The sequence below is a fragment of the Leguminivora glycinivorella genome, chromosome 6 (assembly GCF_023078275.1).
Source record: "Leguminivora glycinivorella isolate SPB_JAAS2020 chromosome 6, LegGlyc_1.1, whole genome shotgun sequence".
Taxonomy (NCBI): Eukaryota; Metazoa; Arthropoda; class Insecta; order Lepidoptera; family Tortricidae; genus Leguminivora; species Leguminivora glycinivorella.
Genome location: NC_062976.1, coordinates 7448577 through 7470560, shown reverse-complemented (window position 1 = coordinate 7470560; position 21984 = coordinate 7448577). Strand labels below are relative to the sequence as shown.

At 37.9% G+C, this 21984-nt stretch overlaps 1 protein-coding gene across 1 annotated transcript in view; it reads left to right on the top strand.

Moving 5' to 3' along the window:
* LOC125227227 (sodium-driven chloride bicarbonate exchanger) overlaps window positions 1-21984 on the top strand; it is a 48301-nt gene that overhangs the window by 18746 nt on the left and 7571 nt on the right. Inside the window, 1 exon segment of the mRNA XM_048131486.1 lies at window positions 18487-18594. Coding sequence (XP_047987443.1) covers window positions 18487-18594 — 108 coding nt within the window.

Sequence of the window (21984 nt, the reverse complement as noted above, 5' to 3'; positions counted from 1 at the left end):
CCTCTATTCCTTTTTCGTTTGGAGCTAGCCACTGACGTTTACGTGTGTGATTTATATATAAGACCCATTTTTCATCTCCAGTTATAATATGGTCCAACCAGTTGAATGTGCGGCGAAAAGACAGAAGTTGTATGCAGATATCGGCACGGCGGTTTAGTTGATGTCTATCAAGTTCGTGCGGTATCCAAACACTGTATTTGTAGTTTTTTCCCAAATCGTGTAAATGTGTTTCTATGGTGACATGAGAGCAGCCTAACTCGGTAGCAAGAGTACGACTCGTTAGCCTCGGATCTCCTTCAATTAAGGTTTTTAATTTGGCTACATCAATCTTCACCGGTCGACCAGACTTAGGTTGATCTGATAATGAAAAGTCGCCACTACGAAACCGCTGGAACCATCGTTTCGCCATGGCTTCAGACACAACTTCAGGAACAACACGCTGACATATATTATGCACTGCTTCGGCGGCTGAATGGCCAGACTGAAATTCATATAGTAAGCAATGCCTTACATGCACTTTTAATTCGTCCATTTTCTTCCTTATATTAGCTCGGCGACAGCTAGTGAATGACTGACGAGAAACTGTGCGACTCGCCCTTTATATACTTTCGACCATAGAAGATTCTAGAAATCTCTCAAAAATTTTATGTGGAATTCAATCGATCGCTCATTACTTTCTTACCAACCCAATACATTCGCTCAGACACAGAAAAAACATAATACTTACAACTTACATATATATTGATGGCTAATATGTATTTTTACAAACAGACAAAGGCCTCCTCCTCGTCATCGTCGGCGTCTTTCGCTATTTCTGGTAGAATGCATCCAAGTCGTCGCGATATCTCCTGCGAAAATCGACCAAGGTTTTAGTCTAGCGTAATTGAATTTAATGAACTGTACGACCGTGATTTAACTTTAATCTTTATTAATCCTTCTACACCGTGTTTCTTTTGTTTTCCATTAAATTCGACATGTCGTTAGGTTCGTTATCAGGAACCATCCTTATCCTGTATAAGATATAATAGTTAAATTCGCAAAAAAAGAATTTACATCATTTTCTTACATAATAAATGAATTAATTAGTGTGAGAGACCCTTAAGAATAATATTCAAGTTAGTGTCAAGTCAAGTGATTGACGGCACATGTCAAAACAAATAACATTGCGAAGTGGTAAAGGCTGTCACACACGTGTTCAGTAATTATTTTTAATTTTTATTTAACAAGATAACAGTAAGACTTCAGACGCAAGTTTCTTAGAGAAATTAATTGTACTTGATCTAAAGAACCATCCCTTAAAGTTAACGGAATTGAATAAAACCGGCCAAGAGCGTGTCGGGCCACGCTCAGTGTAGGGTTCCGTAGTTTTTCGTATTTTTCTCAAAAACTACTGAACCTATCAAGTTCAAAACAATTTTTCCTAGAAAGTTTTTATAAAGTTCTACTTTTGTGATTTTTTTCATATTTTTTAAACATATGGTTCAAAAGTTAGAGGGGGGGAGACGCACTTTTTTTTCCTTTAGGAGCGATTATTTCCGAAAATATTAATATTATCAAAAAACGATCTTAATAAACCCTTATTCATTTTTAAATACCTATCCAACAATATATCACACGTTGGGGTTGGAATGAAAAAAAAATATCAGCTCCCACTTTACATGTAGGGGGGGTACCCTAATAAAACATTTTTTTCCATTTTTTATTTTTGCACTTTATTGGCGTGATTGATATACACAGAAAACCTCCTATAGAGTCGCAATCTTGTATATTTTGTTCGCGATACGAGTCACCAGTGTTTGGGGTGCGAGGAGCGGGCGGGGAATGTGTTAAGCGCGCTGTGATTGGCCTTTTCAAGGACGGTGGGCAGTCGCGCCAGATGAAAAGGGACAGAAGTATGACTGTCCCTCTACTGACGCGTAAGGGCCAATGTAAGTTGACCTATGCCGGCTCTGAATAAATTATAAATATGACTTATTTGTGGAATGTAATACCGTCTGTTTTTAAATTTGAGCTTCTTGTTACCTTTCCACACCATTTCACACTACAGGTGGACATCTTTAAGGCATCAAAATACCCTTTTCCAATTTTTTAGTGCGAAAAACACGCGCTGCTTTCGGGTCTGTTACTTGGTCGATACTGATCGGGCACGGCGAGCGCCCGCGCTTATATCAGTGCAAATACTAGGAAGGCTGGCGACCGCGAGTCGTCTTGTAATGGATGTCTATAGGGGTTGGTCTGTGTTGATATACATATTGGTACCAAATTTCAGCTTTCTAGTGCTAACGGTTACTGAGATTATCCGCGGACGGACGGACGGACGGACGGACGGACGGACGGACGGACGGACGGACGGACGGACGGACGGACGGACGGACGGACGGACGGACGGACAGACAGACATGGCGAAACTATAAGGGTTCCTAGTTGACTACGGAACCCTAAAAACAGGGTGTATATTAATCCTCTCGAAGCAGAAATTCAATTTGTAGTTTTAAAAATTATAAAATAAAAGTTTTTTTGTATCCTGTAAACTGTTGATTTTAGATAACGGCTGAATCCTACTTAATTTAAGTTTTAGCACTGTGTCTACTAATCTGATTATATGTACGTAGGTATTAGTGGTCAATCGCTCTCGCAGACGTCCAAGATACAGGGTAATGTCTCTTTTAATAATGATTTATCTGTATTTGAATTGAAAATCAACAAAAATCCTTCACCCTCATAAAATCTAGAGCTCAATGCCCTCAACAACACGTGTAAGCAATATTATGCTTTTGCAACCAAATTGACAACGCTTCTATTCCGCCCAAAATCAAAATCCACTCAAAGCATGAGAGATATGGTTGAAAGTTGTCAAACAGTGGTTTCTGGCAAGATGGCGGGCTGAAAATGGGTCAGAAGGGAACATTATGGGGGAACCCCTGCTATATAAGTATAATCTTACCTAGTTAACAGTTGTGTTGCTATCTCGATCGATATTTGTCTACTAACACAGATTGTGTGGCGCGCATTGACTTAAGCTGAATTTACACCTACAAGATATTTTAGGAAGTTATGAGGCGCAACTATGAGCACAGTATAATAAAGAGTACTAGGGCAATTCCACGTTACTGTAATGTAAGTGACCACTTCGTTGCATGTTTTTTTATATATGATGCAAATTGAAGTCTTAATTTAACTCTAGACAAGCCTACTTATAATCCTTAGATATATTGATATTTAAATTAGCACCATGAATAAAAAAACATGCAAATTATTGGTCACTTACATTACTCTGTTACATGGAATTACCCACTATCGTAAGAGTGAGTGGCAAGTATCTGCATCTATTTCATGCATGTACCTTTATTTCCAAACTTGCAGGTGTAAATTCAGCTTTAGGTATACTTTGAACATTACTTCAAGATGAGAGATTGGTTCTTTTTAACATAAATTCTGATACTGGCTGGAAATCGGTACGATATGTATCGAAAGTGTCAAAGTGGCGTTTTAGTTTAAAAAAAAAAAGTTCTTAACGATATAGCAAGAACGATCTACTGGACTGACAAAGCCCGTACCAAAAACCATATCCCTGAAATGTATGGGCCTTTTAGGCCTAAAACTAGACGGCGCTGTTCGCAGCCTGGAAGTGGTAAAATCATATTTTCCCTATATATTTTTACGTGTTTTTTTGTTTTATAAGAACAAATGACATATTTTTTTTATTTTAAAATAAAGATATCACGTCAATACACATTTTGAATAAAATAAATTTGTAGGCATCATCAGTTTAGTTATGATAGTATTCTATAGGTGGCACTAAAAAATCGAGGTACAATTCTTAGTATGAAATGAAGATTGTATATCCTATATAAATAATCCTAGCGAATATTTTAAGTAAATTCCGGTTGGTCCGTAAGTAGGTAGTGGACCAGTTTGTTAATGCACAAATACCGATTGGATGCACATTTCAATTCAATTCAATTTAAGAGCTGGGCTCTTGTCGGTGCAGCTTGATGAAGTTGTCTCCACTTTGGTCGATCCGAAGCCAGCCTTTTAGTGTCCTGGTACGACACGGCCCTTACATGTTCCTTTACTTGGCTCATATAACTCTTTCTTGGCCTTCCCCTTCCTCTCCTTCCATTTAATTTCCCTTCTATTATGTTTGTGATGAAATGGTCGTGTCGTAGCAGGTGGCCTACAGACAGGGTGGCAGGTGGCACATTTAGTTGGTCCATAATTGACCAACTTGATTGTTGTTAAAATACCTGTGATGGGAAGGGATTTCATATTATTTTTCAGGCCTAGGCCTGCAAAGTAACTTTTTTTTATAAAATATTGTCCTTTAGAGCATTTTTTATTTTATTTCATTGTATGTTTGAGAAAAGCACTATACATGCCTCGGCGTGGAAACGGATTCCCGGCCTCGTATCCCTATCCGGCCTCGCTCGCACGCTCGCTCGGCCGTATATACCCACTTGGCCGGAAATCCTCATTTTCCCGGCCTCTGATGTAATGTACTATTTTAATACAGTTGCTCAAAAAGTGCCCGTTTTTTGTGTGTGCTCAAAAAGTGCCTGTTTAGCGTGCGAGAAGTTGTATTTTACGCACTAGTGCGTATAAAGTATGCGTTCCATTTTACGACTACATACAGAGCTATTTTAATATTAGTATATTTTACTAAGACGGAATAAAACTTAAACATACTATTAACTAAAACATACTATAAACATAATATTAAGTGATTAATGTTTAAAACATTGATATTTCATATTTAATTGTTTATTTTTAGTCATACTAAACATAATTTATAAAATGGTTTATATATTTTTTTTTATAAAATTGTCAACGTGTTCTGAAATCGCTAAAACTTATTCCATTTGCGATAAGTTTGTGCAGATGAATTTTCTGATTACTTACATCTCATCTCAAATATTGACAGCATTAAAGGGTGTCCGAATTTAATTTCAAACAAAGCAGATTTATTTTTTGTTCAGTTTTATTGTTTGCTTTCAGATTGTCCCAAAATCTCGTCATTCTTTGCTTGTTTAGATTTGAGTTTTGGAAAATGTTATTATTTTTATAAAATTGATGCTTGTTTTTAATTAATAATCTCTGATAAAATCTGTCTGTATTGAAACTTATTTTTAAACGGTTTCGAGCGGTACTACACATGTACATATTTTTAATTAAAGGAAGAATGAAAAAATTCACACCTCCGGCAGGACTCGAACCTGCGTCCCTCTGCATTGCCGGAACAGCCGCACTGACTAACTGAGCCACGGTGGCCTGCTGGATGTGTGCTTAAAAGCATAAGGGTGAAATCACAGACAAATCCTCCCAAATAAACCCCAATTTCGAGTTAATTGTTTTTTTTTTTGCAAGGGTCGTGATTGACACCGACAGCATTTTGCTATTTACCGAGATAGCTACTACTTAGCGATGCTAACCCTGCCCTTAGAACAAGGTCAGTGCACTCGGTGCATGCTTGGCTGGCTCGCCTAAAATAACGACCATGCGACCTGTGAGTGGTTATTCGAAAATAAAATAGAGATCAGATCACCTTATACAGTCTTTGTACAGTGAGCTACAAAATTTCATAGAAAAATGATGAATCAATTTATTCAAAAATTCACCATGCACTTTTGCAGCTCACTGTACATTGTAAATTTATTTGTGTGAAACGTGTTTTTGTAATCTATTTTATATTTAAAAGCGTTTACATAGGTATATAAAATATACTTTAATGTCATCAAATTTAATAAATAATATATTGTAAATGATTTTGTTACTGTAAAACTTAGCAAAATGTCGATGCATTTGAAAGTGTTTTTGTTGTTACTCATAAAGGGCAAAGATTTTGCTTAAAAATACAAAAAGCTTTTTCGTGTTGTTTCAATTTTATGAAGGACAATCTGTGCACAGAATGGGTCTGTTTATAGACCAGGCACCATTACTTTGAGTGGCATTTCTTTTAAGTGGGTGAAGGTGTAGAAATAACATGTAACTATCTTACTATGAAACCTGTAATGTCACATGACACTGCTGTAAGCAATAATAAATTGTGTCACTATTAGGGAGTAAAATGGCATATTTGAGGCCAGGGGGCCGGGGAGGCCTGGGGGGTTACCACAGATGTCATATATACCATAGATCAAGCAAACGTATCTACTTAGCGTGTCAAATGAACTCAGTGAAATCCACTGAGTTGTCCGTCTTTACTCGCAGCTTGCAGCTTTCGGGCGTCAATTTTTGTAAGTTGAAGTCAACCAAAACATAAAAAATGCCTCGTTACGTGATATTCAATTGCAACAACACAAAAATTATGAACAATCAAGAGCCTGAGACATATTTAAAATTACAGGCAAGAATCAACTTCAGTACAAAATTTGACACGCTCGGCCCCTATACAAATATATGAATTTGTTTCTTCTATCTAAATTAAGTTCTGTGGGGGTTACCATGACGTGCTAAAGCCGTTCAGTTTAGGTTGAGAGAGAGGGACGGAGCTATGTAACTGCCATAGCTGTGTCCCTTTCAACTTCAACCTAAACTGAACGTCTTTAGTACGTCATGGTAACCCCCCAGATCAAAGCCGCTCCGCCAAATCCGCTTTGACAATGAATCCAGAGATTTGACGTATTAGGCACTAGTTTTGCGAAAGTGACTGCCATCTGACCTTCCAACCCGAAGAGTAACTAGGCTTTATTATTGGGACTAGTTCGTGTTCACCCTGTGATTTTAAATAATACAACAGAACAAACTAAATTCCTAAGTCAAAGTATAGCAAATTTCTTCGCTACCGAGTAACAAATTGGCTGTAACAATTCAATCACCCGCTTCCAAAGTCTCATTATTTCAGATCTTGACCTTACTGATCTCGATTGACGATCACATTACGAACCTCTCAGTCTACGAGCCTTATTCAATCCCTCGACCTCCTATCTAATTATCTTTGTATTTTCCGAATAAACGATATCGATGTATTTATAAGAAAAAAACATTCAAAGGCCTACTTTTTAGGGTTCCGTAGTCAACTAGGAACCCTTATAGTTTCGCCATGTCTGTCTGTCCGTCCGTCCGTCCGTCCGTCCGTCCGCGGATAATCTCAGTAACCGTTAGCACTAGAAAGCTGAAATTTGGTACCAATATGTATATCAATCACGCCAATAAAGTGCAAAAATAAAAAATGGAAAAAAATGTTTTATTAAGGTACCCCCCCCCCCCTACATGTAAAGTGGGGGCTGATATTTTTTTTCATTCCAACCCCACCGTGTGATATATTGTTGGATAGGTATTTAAAAATGAATAAGGGTTTACTAAGATCATTTTCTGATAATATTAATATTTTCGGAAATAATCGCTCCTAAAGGAAAAAAAAGTGCGTCCCCCCCCTCTAACTTTTGAACCATTTGTTTAAAAAATATGAAAAAAATCACAAATGTAGAACTTTATAAAGACTTTCTAGGAAAATTGTTTTGAACTTGATAGGTTCAGTAGTTTTTAAGAAAAATACAAAAAACTACGGAACCCTACACTGAGCGTGGCCCGACACGCTCTTGGCCGGTTTTTTGATAATATTAATATTTTTGGAAATAATCACTCCTAAAGAAAAAAAAAGTGCGTCCCCCCCTCTAACTTTTGAACCATATGTTTAAAAAATATGAAAAAAATCACAAAAGTAGAACTTTATAAATACTTTCTAGGAAAATTGTTTTGAACTTGATAGGTTCAGTAGTTTTTGAGAAAAATACGGAAAACTACGGAACCCTACACTGAGCGTGGTCCGACACGCTCTTGGCCGGTTTTTACCTAAGTGATCGACCGCGAATTTTTCGGAGAAAATTACAACGATATAATCGTAACATTGTTTCCTTCTTTCTTCAGAAACATGTGGTTAAAATCGTTCGGGCTCCTTTACGTACGTAGATCTAACTTAACGTATCTAATGTGTTTGTGCGGAATGCAACAAACAGAGAAACATGACGGGAAACTATTAAAAATGCAGCACTCCAACCTCAAACCATTATATAACGAAGAAGAAGAAGAATAACGTAGAAGAAGAAGTACGAAGAAGAAAAAGTACTCCAGAACTCCGATAGACATCCTCTAACATTCTACGGTCTAACGTATTTTCAGTTGATAAAATGATGTAAAATCGTTCATTCTACACACTTGTAATGAAAATAAGCAACCTTCCTCGACTTTCCAATTGAACGCCACATTACGCTTAAGGTTGGAGAGACCTACTCAGCAAAGTACGTGTAAAACAACATTTCACGTCCCACTCTGATTAATACAGTTAGAAAATAAGGGATAGTCAATATTACGGGCAGTTGGGACTTACCAAAGATGTATAATTTAATTACTAGGACTACGAGTAAGTATAACTCCTTATAGACAGATAAAGTCTGACAAAACGTATCTCGGAACCAGAAAAAATAATACATACATTATGTATGTATGTATGTATTTTTCTTAGGCATGATTGTATGTATGTACATACAATCACGCCTGTTTCCCAGAGGGGTAGGCAGAGATCACGGATTTCCAAGAAAGATGAACGGTCGCCTAAATAGATGGTGCTACGACTTTGGCTGACTCCCGGCTAGATGGCGCTAACATCATTTTAATTAGACAGTAATTATCTATGTACTCCATCCTCTTTGGACCTACTCAGTTCCCTTTAATGTTACCGCAACCTACACTCTGTTAACCTTAGAATCCTAGATCAAATTATCAGTACCCTCGTCTTGGATACAGAGTATTTACTTATACTGTTATTATTTAATTAAATAGATGGTGGGTTGGACTGGAAAGTTGTGGTGGGAGAGCCCATCAAAACCTTTTTCGTGAACTTTGAGGTTCTTTCACATTAAGATTATGTAATTAGGTATTTATTATTTAAAAACAATTTTTGAACATACATCCAACAAGTACCTAGTGATTGCCATTCAACTGCAAATGAAAATCGTAACTTTCAAGAAATAGACGTTGAAACTTGAAATAGAAGTTTCAAGTTAGTTTCTACTACACTAGGTTATACATCTTCCTACTAATACCCTTCCTTCACTGTACTATGTACTATCAGCTGCAAAAGTGCATGGAAAAATAATGAATGAATTCATTGATTAATTCGCCATCCACTTTTGCAACTGATTAGTACATGAACACATGCCGTAAAATGCCGTTAGTAAGGTTTTTACTATGTCATTTTTTTTACAAGTTGTCTGCCTCTTTTTAAGCTGTTGTAGGTAACAGGTGTTGTAGCTATTCTTTCGTAGAATGGTTATATGTATATCGCGCGCTGTAAGCGTGTACAATGTATATACATGCAAATCAGCAGTAAAATTAACATATACATTTCCCAATAGACTTTACTCGAAGGACAGTGTAAAAACAGATACAGATTGAAAAATCAAGTTTCGAGTTTTTTTTTCCTGAATTTACTGACATGTGGCGTTTTTCAATATCCATACTTCCATACTAATATTATAAATGGGAAAGTGTGTGTGTCTGTTTGTTTGTCCGTCTTTCACGGCAAAATGGAAAGACGAAATGACGTGCTTTTTTAAGTGGGGATAGTTAAAGGGATGGAGAGTGACATAGGCTACTTTTTGTCTCTTTCTAACGCGAGCGAAGCCGCAGGCAAAAGCTAGTAAGAAAATACATTAATCTTAGATTGATACCAAAGAGGATCGAGTATTATAGAGAGTTACTGTCAAAGTAAAATGGGTAATCACAGTGCATAGACTGCCATCTCGCGACACAAGCTTAAAACTTTTGAACCTCAGTTTTGACAATTTGGCCCATATTCTGAGCTTGATATGTGTTAAAATGTCAAATATTAATATTAGCGCCATCTAGCCGAGCGTACCCCAAAGGTGTAACGCCATCTTGGCCACCGTACCTTTTTCTCTATGGCTTTGAGGTACGTTTTTTTTAGACCTTGGCCGTCTATACGAAGTTATATATAGGTCTTTGATTGATACTAACTGTCCCACGAACAGAACGATATTTTTTGCCTCGTGCCTCGTGCTAGTCGTGCTAGATGTCCATAAGCGTTTTATTCCATTTCCACATTTCCCTTCGCTGCCGCCTGCGACATCATAACCCCGTTTCCCTGAGATCGACACGATATTCCTATTTTCCCGGCCGCTGAATGCATAATGTTGGGCATTAACGATTGCTTCATTACATATTCTTGGCGCGATTGTACAGATCTCATGTTAATGCAGTCTATTAAAGACTAAAGTATAAAAATTGAATTTTTGAAGGTCAGGAACAGGAAATTGATATTTTATATTTATTAGCTAGTAACACTTTCGACAAAAAATGGGAAAATTGTTTATGTCTTGAAGTTTAATAAGCCTGGGATTATTAAATAATTAAATATGTAATACCTAAGTAAAACTTTAAGATTGTTTTTAACTTTATACATATAAACTTTTACTTGGAAATGGCTAAATTGTAGCTTGCGCCGCCCACACAACAAAATCTAATCAAAACTTGGTAATAGTTTTAGTCTAGATAACACACTCAAACCAAAACCAAACAAACCACTAACTTGTTTTGTAGACAAATAAATACCATAAGAGGTCAAGATTTACAAGATAAAGTATAGTTATTAATAAACCCAGAGTTGCGACTTCTCCCAAAGATTTAGACAGTGCTAAAACGACACCGCACCCCCTTATAAACCAATTTTCATCAATTAAATTCAATTCGCTTAAGTATTACTTTACGATAACATTATATACTTATATATTATAGGGTAACATGGTCAGCAATCAAAATCATCCCCAAAATGCTCTTTGTGCTGTCCCTGGTAAAAAGGCCGCTTTCTTGCGCTTTGACAGCAATCGTTGCAGACGTCTTCGAAATCCCTGAAACATTATTTACAAGCATTGATTATTCAAATGTAGGTACAATATATTAGCCCAGGACCTGGATAAATGACGATGATGATGGACAATATAGACTGGGTGAAACACGATCTCTTTGGTTTAAACCTAAATCGATATAAACTTGCTCAAGAACGTCTTTGGATTTAGAAACATGATATGACGATATGCCCATATATAAGCTCTCAATATGAGAATCGGGTTTAACTCACCGCAAAGTTGAAGGCACCAGTAGGTATATTAGTATAATATAGCGTGCCAAAGTTCAGATCGCCATAATGAGTACCAAACTGCGATAGAAAACGGCATCCGAAAAATAATTTTGTGTGTATTTTATCAGAAAAAGTTACTTACTTCTTTACTTCCAATGGCGCTACAACCCTTTTTTGTCTGGGCCCCCTCCACTATCTACTTCCAGTTGTCGCGATCCCTGGCAACTCTTCTCCAGTTGGCATATTTCCTCACTCTCCTAAGATTCTCTTCCACACAGTCAAACCACCATTTCCGAGGTTTAGCTCTTTTTTTTGTTGTGGCGGTCCTGGTCCTGAGAAAAGGTACATCTCATCATATCTTTTATATTTTTTTGTTAACTTATAAATGAAATATTGCAATCAATCTCAAGAGTTTCGATGGAATAAAAATGTATATCAGCAATATGAGCATCAACACCTCCATTTTTTTTTAATTAAACAAAAGTATTATATGTTTGAACAATAGTTTAATTTACTTGTGAAACCATCGATAAAAGTTCTATCCAATTTATTCCCTGAATTTCTAAACGTAATTCCGGTTTAAATTAGAGTGCCAAGTTCCCAAATAACCTTGAGAATGGTTCAGGAGCTCTGCCGGGATGACTACCGGCTTTGCACTGCGAGACTAATCCGCGTCTCTTTCGAGTTAATACCGTTTTGACAGGATTCGATATCTGTTCGGATATTCTTATTTACTTGTAGATAGGAGAGCTAACCACGAAAATACGATAAATCTGTTAATTTATCACCATCAACATCATTGGTCACAGCATCTATCCAAATGATAGTTGCAGCGAATAAGTAAAGAGGTATCCTGATGACAGTCTACATCGATTGTGATGGCTGTACAAGCCAATGGCGGATCGCCAATTCCTGCCGCATTGATCACAAATATGCCTTGACTCTTGGAGTAGCCCAGCAGCTCTATGGAGACGATCTTGAGTTGGTCCAGCCAAAGCTCGTCGAGCTTTACCATACCCTCCCGCAAGCTACGACGCCATTCCGGTCTCATCTTCGCAAATTCCTCCCAGCTGCTAGATGAAATATTGAAGCCATTTATAATTCTGTTCAATTGTATGTACTCTCAGGCATGTGTGTTCATTTCTGATGTGTAATACCTGAGAGTAACAGACAAATCGAAGACACAGGGGAAAAGAGGAACTTGTCAGACATAACAATGTTACTCTGCAGATTAATCTAGGTAACTATTACAGGTCGGTAAACATCTATAAAAGTCCTACTCGATGTAGACCCTTGATTTAAAAATGTGATGCAAGTATAATTTACGTCATCGATCATTCTGGGCCCAATCGTGACCCCAACAGCGAAACCATACAGACAAATTCATGCTTTCTTCAAATAAAATGCCATTGTGAGAAACGCTGGTAGCCTAGCGGTAAGTACGTGCGACTTTCGTTCCGGAGGTCGCGGGTTCGAACCCCGGGGAACCCCGCACCAATGAGTTTTTCGAAATTTTTGTGCGAAATGTCATTTCATATTTGCCAATCGCTTTTCGGTGAAGGAAAACATCGTGAGGAAACCGGACTAATTCCAATAAGGTCTAGTTTACCCTTCCGGGTTGGGAGGTCAGATGGCAGTCGCTTTCGTAAAAACTAACGCCAAATCATGGGATTAGTTGTCAAAGCGGACCCCAGGCTTGCATGACCCGTGGCAAATGCCGTGATAACGCATGATGATGATGAAATGCCATTGTGATTTGTTATAAATTAAGAAATTTTTAAATAAAAGGAAGAAAAATAAAGAGGAAAGAAACCATTATGTAAACCTCTAAGTACCTAGCTCCTGGTTCATATTGTCAGCTGAATAGTAATAGAATAAAAGCAACTTCATTCTCACAACTTTTACTATTATCGCACTATATACTACGCATAAGTAGTTATCGTAATTCAGCATGAAATAATTTTCCGTATCATCGAAGTACTTCCGTGTCGCATCAGTGATTTATTTCACGACACATATATTACATACAACCCTGGAGTCCAATTCTGACTCAACAATTTGCTTAAACGTTGACTTTATTTTGAGACGACCTCAAAAATAGCTCACGCTGAGTACTACACAAGTACACAGTTTTAAATGATTCACGGTTAGTTTTATATTGACCGGGATAACCACGCGAGCAGTTGTAACGCTGAGAGTGAACGCAGCCGACGCGCGTGAATGTGGGTAGATCGCGCGCTGTCTACGCAACTTTGACATCCACCCGCCGTCTTCAGTTTCCTCATGTTGCATACAACTGCGTCGAAATATCGGGACCTCAATAAAAATCAAAAAGGTGATCACGGTCTATATCCCGGTCAATATAAGTCTTATGAATACTATGACGACCGATCTGGCTCAGTCGGTAGTGACCCTGCCTGCTGAGCCGCGGTCCTGGGTTCGAATCCCGGTAAGGGCATTTGTTTGTGTGATGAGCACAGACATTTGTTCCTGAGTCATGGATGTTTTCTATGTATATAAGTATGTATTTATCTATTTAAGTATGTATATCGTCGCTTAGCACCCATAGTACAAGCTTTGCTTAGTTTGGGGCTAAGTTGATCTGTGTAAGGTGTCCCCAATATTTATTTATTTATTTATTTATTTATTTATTTATTTATTTATTTATTTATTTATTTATTTATTTATTTATTTATTTATTTATTGCTTGGCATCTCTTTGCATACAAACTTATAAGCCCTGCGCTGCGGGCGTAGCGCACTAGTGTAATAAACCTTATCGCGTCAGTGCGTCCCTAGCGTATTTACTAGTGCGAAAAGGACGGCCTGACATAATAGGCTTTATCACGCAACCGGCAACTGGGTACGTAGCCAAATGCACAAACGCTTACGGTAGTATCGTTCTATTTCTATCGCTCTTCCGTATTGGCGCGACGGAGCCAGACTGCGTTTCGATCGGCGTCTAGTGTCAACGATTGTCATTTGAGCATTGCTTTTTTTCCCATTTTTTTATTTTGTTTTTTTTTAGGTCAATTTTACTCAGAATCACGAGTACTTTCAATCTCACTGGGAGACAAAAAGTGTCCCAGAATTTCCATACATTTTTGTTACATTCCTTTTTTGCTACTCCACACATCTACGGAAAATGGTAACAAAATAAGAAAAAATCGTATGGGACAATTTTTTTAACTGCTATATCACATTTCATAAAAGAAATGCTCATTTCGGCTAAGCCTTCTGGTCCTCCTAGTCATCTAGGTCACCTTTATCAGCAACTGAATGTGAAATGAAGTAAGTACAGTCAACCAATTTCGATCCTAGGCCACTGTACAACCTTTTCACTGTAAGCGTTGAAGTAACTTCTAAGACAAATAAAGCACGGTGTCAATAGAACAGGGTCCTGCAGTGGCATAGGATTCGAAATGTTTGACCGTACCAAGGAAGCGGGTGTTCAAGGCCATATCAAAACCAGTTCGAAGCCATAACAAATTAATAAATTTGGATCAACCTCCTGATTTGCGAAGACGATTTTCCTTAACAAATATATGCTTATTTGACTGAAATCCCACGAGCTAGTGTAATATCCCATTCACGCTTTTATCCGAATACTTAACCCCGAGGGAACCGGATAAGAGATCAGGGGCTATTATCCCGGTATTGCGTGTATAAAAGGAATGATATTGGGGAGTTATTTCTATCTTTAGACAAGATTTATACACCGTGTTTCACTTAACACTAAAAACCTGAAAACAGTTTGTTCAGAATCGAGAGTAGAATCGATTGAGCTATATCTTGATGGGGGTAATATTTTTATTTAAATTAGTATTATTAGTTATTTTTTACGTGCCCATTCTATTGTACTCGTAATACAACATTGTGTATATCGCATTGCTAGAGGTTGTTTACCTTTTTTCAGTATTTAGGGGTATTAATACTGGCCGGTTACTTGGACGATTATTTTTTCCGCTACTAGTTTGACGTTGTTTGTCAGTTTAATCTTAATGTTTATCATAAGTCATAACAAATTGAACTCGTACCTAATTACAACCTTGTCATTTTGAATATTGAGTTTATTTGCTTACTGCGATAACCTGTCCAATTTGAAGTTTACTGTGACAAAGCTTTAAAGTGTTTTACAGTGACATCTTAGCTGTCTATTGGTAAACCTTATGTCGTTGCAGTAACGTACACAAATAAATAGTCTTATGGTTTATGATGGTAGTTAGCAATTATTTTATTGAGTGTAGAGCTAAAAGTCAAGTAGAGCTGTACAGAAAATTAAAAATTCAATTAAAATAAAAGTAACGATCAGATTAAAAGATGAATACTCTAGATGAGTTTAAAAAAATAAAAATCAGTTGGGGTGTCTGAGGTTTTGAGTGATACCGGAAACACCGTGTATAAATGTTTCCAAAGTAGGTTAACAAAAGAAAGTTTCGGATTTATATCATTGTATGTAGCTTTTATAAGTTTTTGGAGCCATCCACTTCCACAAAACCTTTTACTAATAACCTTGCAAAGAAAACAACTAAGAAAGTTCTTTAAACTAAAAAATCTATTTTGTTATTAGTACTTCGAAAACAGTAAAACAAACAGTCATAAGAATAATTCATAATAATAAATACAAGAAACGATGTAAAGTGGATGAAATATTTTTTATAATGCCAATACATATGTAAAACGGCTGGTCAATTTCCTCTTAAGTTTTGTAACTGAAGTTGCGGTTTGATTCTTTAACACTGACATTCTGGCTTGGATCATGCCTTGAGCATTTTTAATGGACTCTTTTTCGAATCAGGCATGCACCAGTTCAGTTCATCGACTTTACGTTATATTCTCTAAAGAAAGCAAAATTATGTAGGGTAATGTAAGACCAGTGGCCCGTTTCTCGAAAGGTACAAGCCTTGTATTACAACTATTACAAGTGCGCGAACTGTCAAATCGTATGGGTTGTCATGGAAACACACTTGTAATACAAGGTTTGTACCTTTCGAGAAACGGGCCCCTGGACCCGTAGCTATACGTACAAACAATCTCGCTCTGTCGTGAAACTCGTGAACAATACGCAACTGGCTCTGTCGCGCCAATACGGAAGAGCGATAGAGAGAGATAACTACAATAAGATAAGGAGCGTCAACGAGTGTACTCTTGGCTACGGCCCTGAAGCTTTGTCGAATTTTCACGGAATACGCCAAGGAATGCGGGAGGAATCCCTTTTATTATCACGTAGGCGATAAGAACGACTTAGGTCGTTCAGTGAACAGCAGGGCCAGCAGATGATCGGCGCGACAGTATGTCGCCGCGACATAAATCATACGCCTTTTTAGGGTTCCGTACCAAAAAGGTACAACAGGAACCCTTATGGTGCGACTCTGTCCGTCTGTCTGTCCGTCTGTCACATTCCTAAATATCTCGAGAACTACTAATGCTATCAACTTGAAATTTGGAATAGTTATGAACATTGTAAACCTCTACAAATAGAAAGTATAATTTTTTAAATATATTAATTTTAATTGTAGAAAATGGCCAAAATGAAAGGGGGGCAAACTGTAAATTTCAAGTTACTAGGTCAAGTGGGGTATCGTTGGAAAGAGCTCAAATTGAACGTAAATAAACTATTTTTTATAATTTTTTTGTTGTGGAAAAAAAAGAATTTTGAAGGAAAATGTAAAAAAAATACCGTTCCCCCCCCTTATCTCCGAAGTTTACCAACGAAAAATTATGAAAATTTTAGTAAACATTGGTTTTATGCTAAATATTACAGGAAAAATATAGTCGTGTTTGTATTTTGAATACTTTTTTTTTAATTCACAAAAACTTTTCAGATTTTTACTTTCAATTTACCCACCCTTGCGGATGTATATCGTACTTCAAATTAAAACGAGATGTTACGTAAACCATCTTCTGTCCAATAAAGTAAAAACTGTTTAAATCGGTTAACATTATAAAGAATTATCCCTGAAAAACCAGGTCGCGCAAATTAGTTAGCAAATTGACCGGGAGATGGCGCTATACACAATAATACTCATTAGTGCATATACTTTTGTTTTCTAGTCAAGTCATTAGAGTTATATGAAAATATGAGATTATTTTTACTAGGTAGTTTGAAAGAAAGTTTGTACGGAACCCTCGGTGGGCGAGTCCGACTCGCACTTGGCCGGTTTTTTAATTATGTTAGGCCCACTTGCACCAACGAAAATGGTGGGTTAACCCTCGGATACAGTCGAGGAAATTGTTGATTCTTTAGCAATTTGCGGTTCAAGTACATTTGGTCGTCATATACTTTATTCTTAGAGCTTTCAAACGAAAACGAGAGAGATAATGTCATAATGTGTTAATTTTAGCAAAGAGGATTGAGTATTATAGAGAGTTACTGTCGAAGCAAAATGTGTAACCACAGTGCATAGACTGCCATCTCTCGACACAGGCTTAAAACTTTTGAACCTCAGTTTTGACAATTTGGCCAATATTCTTATTAGTTTGATATGTTTTGAAATGTCAAATATTAATATTAGACTGTCACTGTAACTGTGGTTGTCTGGTAGAGATCGCTCTTTAGCGATAAGACCGCCTGTTGTCTGCCTCCATTTATAATCATTTGTTTTGTCTACACTGTATCTTTTGCTGAGGTGTGCCAATAAAGAGTATTCTATCTATCTATCCATCTATTAGCGCCATCTAGCTGAGCGTACCCCAAAGGTGTAATGCCATCTAGGCCACGCCCATCTAGGCCGGAGGTACGTTTTTTTCTTAGACTTTATCTGTCTATACGGAGTTATATAGGTCTTTGGTTTTAGCTACACACAACAATGTGTCGTACGGGTCGTACCGTAAATTTTTGTAGTCCCCTATTTTTCTTTAAATATTCATACGGCGGCCGCACGTAAAACAGGGGTCAATATGTTACAAGGGCACCAGTACCCTGACGACTCGTCAGTGACGAGGACAAGCAGTATCTTCCATTACAACGTTGAATATAAAGATACGGTAAAATGCCGCTTGGTACCAGAACGCAAGCTTTAGAAGGTTGTACATACATAACCGTTTCACAACACAAGCTTACAAAATTATCTCCGAGCATTATTGAAAGCAATGTACAAATTAAAAACATGTTTCATAGATTTCTTCCTAGTTCACCAAAAACCAAATCGGACAGAATCAAACAAAGACGTGTCATGTACTCGATGTATGTATCGTGTTTATTAAGAAAATGATGAAAACGAATAATTTTTACTACATTTATTTGTTGTGTACTAGTACTAGTTGTAGGTAAATCACTTTATTGTTAAATCCTAATTTAAACTTCTAAACGGACACAGCTCTTTAATTATTCACGTGCTTCGGTAGTGCGATGTACCCTGTTACCAACATTGACATTGGCTTTCCTTTCAGGTCACAGAGCGCACACGGTATTCGTCGGTGTCCACGTGCCCGCTCGGAGACACTCACATCGGAAACATAAACATCACCACCGTAATGGGGAAAAGGACGACCGCCCTGGTACGTCAGGAGTTGAGCATGTTTCTAATATTTAATGTTCGGTCATACAGCAGTCACGGTTTCCACGTGCCAGCTCGGAGTCGGTCATCACATAAACATCTCCACTGTAATGGGGAGACGGCCCTGACATCATGTTTCTAATATTAATGTTCGGTCATAAGCAGTCATTTCACCACGTGCCAGTAATGACATTGGAAACATAAACATCACCACCGTAATGGGGAAAAGGACGACCGCCCTGGTATGTCAGGAGTTGAGCATGTTTCTAATATTAATGTTCGGCCATACAGCAGTCACGGTTTCCACGTGCCAGCTCGGAGTCGGTCACATCGGAAACATAAACATCTCCACTGTAATGGGGAAAAGGACGACCGCCCTGGTATGTCAGGAGTTGAACATGTTTCTAATATTAATGTTCGGTCATACAGCAGTCACGGTTTCCACGTGCCAGCTCGGAGACGGTGACATTGGAAACATAAACATCACCACCGTAATGGGGAAAAAGACAATCGCCGTGGTATGTCAGGAGTTGAGCATGTTTATAATATTAATGTTCGGTCAGCAGTCACGGTTTCTACGTGCTAGCTCGGAAATGACCACATCGGAAGCACAATGATCACCATCGCAATGGGGAGAAGGATGATCGCCTTGGTATGTTGGTCATGTTTCCTAACTTTCCGTGCCTTTGCTCATATACTCGGAGACCGGACGCATCAGAACAAACACGGGGAAAAGGATAACGGAACTGGCCCCGTAGCCGATTGGCATTTCTCCGACGCCAAACGAAAGCGATACGCCGCTGGCTCTGTCGCGCCAATACGCAAGCGCGATAGAGATAGATATCTACTAGCGCTTCGTTTCGTGAGCGTTTCGTGAGCGATTGTGCCACGGAACTGGTATGTTAGCAATGATGTTTCAGATCACAGAGCCCGTGTTTTCGAGTGTGGAAACGATGTTTTTTCCATGTGAACGTGCCTGCTTGGAAATAATCGCATCAGAAATTAAATCTTGGATTTGGATCAATGATATAATAATCTGCCCCCGCCACGGCGACCCAAGCGAAGTTATTATATCTTTCGATGATAACTTTTTATAGAGTTGACAGAAAGCTTGAAAAGTTTAGAGAGGATAGTCCTGAATATTATTGCAATTTGAGATTCAACCCTTTATTCATAAAACTTGTTTAAATTTTAATGGTAGATACTTATTTGTTTAATTTAATCTTTGACATATGTTTCTTAACACCGTATGTAGGTATCTAAAAAGCACACTTTATGCGTGGATAAGGTCACACGTTGAATTATTATGAATATTTACCAAATGTACGTAATTTTCTCTATCTGAGTATTAATACGAATATTTAATAGTAGGTTGCTCAGCTTATTACGAACGAGTTTATAGCTAAAGTTACGCTGAGAAGAAGTAAATAAGTGGCGAGTGCAAAGCTTTGCCCCACCCACGCTAAGACCTTATATTTTTAAATAGAACTATGAAGACGGAATATTTCACGTGTACATTTTTAGTTAACTAGCTTTTGCCCGTGGCTTCGTTCGCATTAGAAAGATACAAAAAGTAGCCTATGTCACTCTCCATTCCTTCAACTATCTCTACTTAAAAAACCGGCCAAGAGCGTGTCGGGCCACGCTCAGTGTAGGGTTCCATAGTTTTTCGTATTTTTCTCAAAAACTACTGAACCTATCAAGTTCAAAACAATTTTCCTAGAAAGTCTTTATAAAGTTCTACTTTTGTGATTTTTTTCATATTTTTTAAACATATGGTTCAAAAGTTAGAGGGGGGACGCACTTTTTTTTTCCTTTAGGAGCGATTATTTCCGAAAATATTAATATTATCAAAAAACGATCTTAGTAAACCCTTATTGATTTTTAAATACCTATCCAACAATATATCACACGTTGGGGTTGGAATAAAAAAAAATATCAGCCCCCACTTTACATGTAGGGGGGGGGTACCCTAATAAAACATTTTTTTCAATTTTTTATTTTTGCACTTTGTTGGCGTGATTGATATACATATTGGTACCAAATTTCAGCTTTCTAGTGCTAACGGTTACTGAGATTATCCGCGGACGGACGGACTGACGGACGGACGGACGGACGGACGGACGGACAGGACATACAGACATGGCGAAACTATAAGGGTTCCTAGTTGACTACGGAACCCTAAAAATCACGTCAATTTGTCGCTCCGTTTTGTCGTGACGGACAAATAAACAGACACACACACTTTCCCATTTATAATATTTATTAGTATGGATATGTTTTTTTTTATTTTATGATTAACTATGTTACCGATGACAAATATTAAGAATTGTAAATATCCTATTAAGTTTAGGTATATTATATTGATTATATTCTACTTTTTATGAATTTATACACATATGTACATAGGAAAATACGAATAAATATGTACTATAAAATGTAACTTTCCAGCTTTCCGAGTGAGGCCTTTATAATTTATGCTATAAAAATTCGTAGGTAAATAATAATACTAATAACGTGATAACACAAACTGATCAACAGGTTTACCTATCGCATATTAGTGTAGGTCTAAGGATATTACTGTTTAAATTATTTATCAGAGTCCAGTAAGTGTGACCCAGTATTGTTTTCGAGTGATTGCCTCGGAACGAGTCGAATGGAGAAATGCGACTCGCATTATGCGAGCAGAGGGTAATTCGAAATCGTATTCGCTCCATAGACTTTGCCTCACAGACCACTTTTACAGCGACCGACCACTTTTACGAACAATATTAATAACCCAATTTTTACATACATACTAAACTCACACCTGTATTCCTAAAAGAAGTAGGCAGAGTACAAGAAACTGCTCAACCTTCAGTGCCATAATTAGCAATGAAGGGGTTAAAAGAAAACATAATTCGGATATTGCGATGTCAGGATGCTAGCCCGTCGCTCACGCCAACACTGAACCTATAACTCACTGACTTTACGACACCGATGGGAAGAATGAGGGTGGTGAAATTTTTAATCCGTCACCACACGGGGGAGGATTATAACAAAAAGCTGAGTAACCCAAATAACCAACATTCGTTTCCCAGGGCCTTGGAAGTTCTGAAGTGGGGCATGAGGATCATGCTTCATCCTAAGTTCGCAATACAATCCTAAGTTAGCTATACAAGTTGACCTCGTGACCCCGCCTCCTCCTGGGCAATGGGCTGTGTACACACATTGACCACGTGGGTACGATGCTAGACTCAACCTTGTTGACCCATATACTTCCTACCATAGGCTCCTAGCCCATAGGCTCGTCTCTTGACTTGACCCCCAACTCCTCATACAGCTTGATCATACGGAGTCTATCGACTTTGACGATCGACACAGCAATTAAGTTTCCCCGAAGCTGGAACGA